The 3,514-nt window shown below is 43.9% G+C and overlaps 1 protein-coding gene across 1 annotated transcript in view; it reads right to left on the reverse strand.

Moving 5' to 3' along the window:
- Positions 1-3,514, reverse strand: part of LOC103371468 (thyrotropin-releasing hormone-degrading ectoenzyme) — a gene marked incomplete at its 5' end in the record, with an annotated part of 74,150 nt that overhangs the window by 44,497 nt on the left and 26,139 nt on the right. Inside the window, 2 exons of the mRNA XM_008300801.1 lie at positions 951-1,132; positions 1,492-1,557. Coding sequence (XP_008299023.1) covers positions 951-1,132; positions 1,492-1,557 — 248 coding nt within the window. The remainder of the gene's footprint in view (positions 1-950; positions 1,133-1,491; positions 1,558-3,514) is intronic.

Raw genomic sequence — 3,514 nt, forward strand, 5'->3', positions numbered from 1 at the left:
TCTGGTCCTGTGAATCCAGATCTTCTCCACTGTGGGATTTTAATCTCCTTTACATACAGGTCTGAGCGCTCCTCTCTGCTATACGCTGCCTATAAAACACTTCTCAGCTTGTGTTTAGGTGTTTTATCCTTATATTTAACCAGTTTTTGTGTTTAAGGTGCACCATTATCGAGTTTTTAGGATCAGCACAGCAGTATAAAAGGCGATTGGATTTCTTTTTGGTTCTTGAAGGTCTTTCTTGTCTAAACCAAAATCCTTCAGCAGCTCTAGTTTGAATTCTAACTATGAACTTTTGCCACAATTCACAGGATATCAACACTTTAAACCACAAAACACAGTTCAGAAGGCTTGTATCAGCAACATTTTGCCATTTACTAGAACCAGAAACTGTAAAAACAGAACAAAAAAGTCCAAATATTCAACTTTCAGAGAGTCCTTGAACTGGAACTGAACCAAATCGAAGCCTAAAATTCCACTAAAACACCTTCTTTTCTCTCTCTGGATGGTTTTGCTGCCTTCATGAAGGTCAAGTTGTCATCGTCACATGTTTGAGGTACTTTTTTAATACATAAAAACTTTATAAACTTGCAAGAACTACAAATTTGTCTCAAAGAGTGAAACGATAGTCTTAAGGGTTGTGAACCCAACTCAACAAATCCACAGAATCTCATAAACTCATTGTTATGGGCATTGAACTGGTTGCCTGGCTCCATATCAACCCTGTAAGACGACACAAAAGTGCGGAAATTAAAATTTGGAGGAATTTTTGACAGATGAGGACGATCTGAAAGTTGAGAAGCCGTCTGTTTTTACGGTTTCTGGTTCTAATAAATGTAACGTTGGTGATTTCTTTGGTCAGGTCTTCCAGGTGTTTGAATTCCTCTGAACGTCCGAACATCTCAGAGGAACATCGGTAAAGGCGGCTCATTTTTTAAAAAGTTTTCTCCCACCTGTTGTTCTTCCGGACCTCCGACTGGCCGTACAGGAAGTGCTCCTGGTTGATGGTGATGTAATGCGTCGGCAGCTGCTCCGATTGGTTCTTGCTGATGGTGATGACGGGGTAGCCCATCTGCAGGGTCCAGCGGTCCATCATCTCGCCGATGTCGATGTCCCGCCCCTCCGAACGCATCGCCTGGCGGATGAATAACCAACGACCGATAATGAGCCAATTTATAGACGCGTATTAAATTAATGAGGCGGTTAACCGTCCTGACGAGTCATCAATAAGCTGGTGTTTAGCTAATCAGCTTAATTAGACGGCGGTGACGGAGCTCCAGGTGATTAGAGGTCTGATTAGGAGCAGCCTGACGAAGGTGACATTAATTAAACCTAAAGCGTCTCGTGTCGAACACAACATCAAAACAAGCCTGTCAGTCACGTCACCACGGCAACAACAGCACCTCATTAGGTCTCGTTAAATAATTAACAGCTTGAGTCGTGTGGCTGCTGCAGGAGGTCCAACAGCCTGACGGGCCGCCAGGTGAGCCTTACCTGAGACAGTTTGCTCCACAGGTCGTTCCGGGCGGCATTGCTGTACATGTGGCTCAGCAGGTAGTCCTGAAGAACAACAACAACAGGAAACACGTCAGTCACACCGAGACCAACACCGGGATCAGCGCTAACGACACGTAGCATTGAGCTAATCCTAATTAACACAGGAAGTTAATTGGAAAGTTGGAAAATGAGCCAAAACTTCACAGATGTGACGAAAAATAAGAATTTAAATCTGGTGTCGGGTCGATAAATGAAGGACTGGACGGAACATCGTCTTTAGAAGGAAGAACAACTNAGAGTTTGTTGAGGTTGTTTTTCTCGACATCGGTAAAACTTGAGAGCATTTGGGAAAAAAGTTCCACAAGCTATTTCCAAGTTTTGTCCATTTTTGCAAAATGAACACTAAAAGAAGTTCAATTTCTGCTATTTTTTGGGGACTAAAGTCACTGTAAAGGTGTCAAACTGCATAGAAGCTGCTGTTCTGTTTCTGTGGAGGTTCAGGACTTTACACTGCAGAGAAAAACAAGCTGTACTTTGCTTGACGTTCTTTCACCTAAACGAGGTTTTATGTGTCTACAGCATTGTGGAGTCGCCATTTTTTCCAGTATTGATTCTATTTTTTCCAATTACAGGAAGCTGTCAGGTGATATTTGGTTTTATTTCAGCGCATATTTCCAAGAATTTCCATATTTCCCTGCATAAAAATTGCAATAAACCTGTAAAAGTCAACAGCGAGCAGCACGCTGGGACGCTGCTGAGAAGCCACAGCATCAAACAGCAGCGTCTGATTCAATCCGCCGCCGCGTTCAGCCGTGACGCCGGATCAACCTAAAGCACAACAACAGCTCCTCTTTCTTTTCACTTTTACGAGTGTTGGCGAACGCCCCGGGACCGCCGAGCGAGTCTGAACGCAGCCCCCACGAGACCGAAGGGAAAAGAGCTCGTCTCCACCGACAACAAACGGCGTCGGTTCATCAGCCGACGAGACCTCGGGAGCAGAGGAGCTCCGGCGAAAAACACAAAAGGCTCCGGATGAAAGACGAGGAGAGAAAAGAAAAGAGAGCGAGAACAGAAGAGGAGCTGAACATGAAACGCGAGGAGGTGAAGAAACTTTCTGGCGAGCGGGTCAGAGCGATCGCAAGAGTGACAGATCGAAAAGAGAAGAAAAAGAAGCAAACAACAGGTAAAAAAAAAAAAAAAAAGGAAAGCGAAGCGAGGCTGATGAAGTATTGATGGAGGCAGAAGTGGGTCGGTAAAAACGGAGGAGCGAATAAACTCCAGAGGTTGAGAAAGACGTGAATAAAACATCGTGTGAATCAAATATAAATGAAATATAAATGATGTAAAGGTGGTAAAGAATGTGAGGAAAGAAAAAAAAAAGTGCTTCTTCAGGAGAAAACGCAGCGAGAGGACAAACATGGAGCTGATGTGGTTTACAGGAGAATCCTTTTGGTGGCGAACAGACGGACTGTGATTCTCGGAGCTTTAAAAAGACACAAACTTCATCCAGTGAGCAGAGAAAAGTTCTTTATGGTCTCTGAGCCCACCGACACCTGGACAGAACCTCAGACGTCTGGGTCGTGGTGACCCGAAGAGCTCTGGTTAGAAGATACTGGACTCCTTAAAGTCCTCTCATGTCTAAACCAGCTTTAACTTAAACAGTAGAGTCTAAGATCTTCATTCTGTTGTAATAACAACCCAACGTTCACAGTCTGAGGTACAAATGTTGGTGCCTGATGATAGACCTCAAGACTGCCCCATAAGGTCCTGATAGGTGTCCTCGTTTAAACTGTTTCCTGTCTAGAATGTAGACATTGATGTCTTCAGATGAGTCTCTTGTTTGCTTTAGATTCACAGTTTCATCCCGTTAATGTAGATCTCCTGCAGTATGGTTGGCTAATCTGCCTTACATACAGGTCTGTGCACTCCTTGCAGCTTCGGACAAGACTTAAGTCAATCAATAATTAAACTACGTCTCAACCAAGAGGCTTTTTCGGTTCTACCTTGAATAGTAGGGAGT

Source organism: Stegastes partitus, unplaced genomic scaffold (genome assembly GCF_000690725.1).
Source record: "Stegastes partitus isolate 25-593 unplaced genomic scaffold, Stegastes_partitus-1.0.2 Scaffold1592, whole genome shotgun sequence".
Taxonomy (NCBI): Eukaryota; Metazoa; Chordata; class Actinopteri; family Pomacentridae; genus Stegastes; species Stegastes partitus.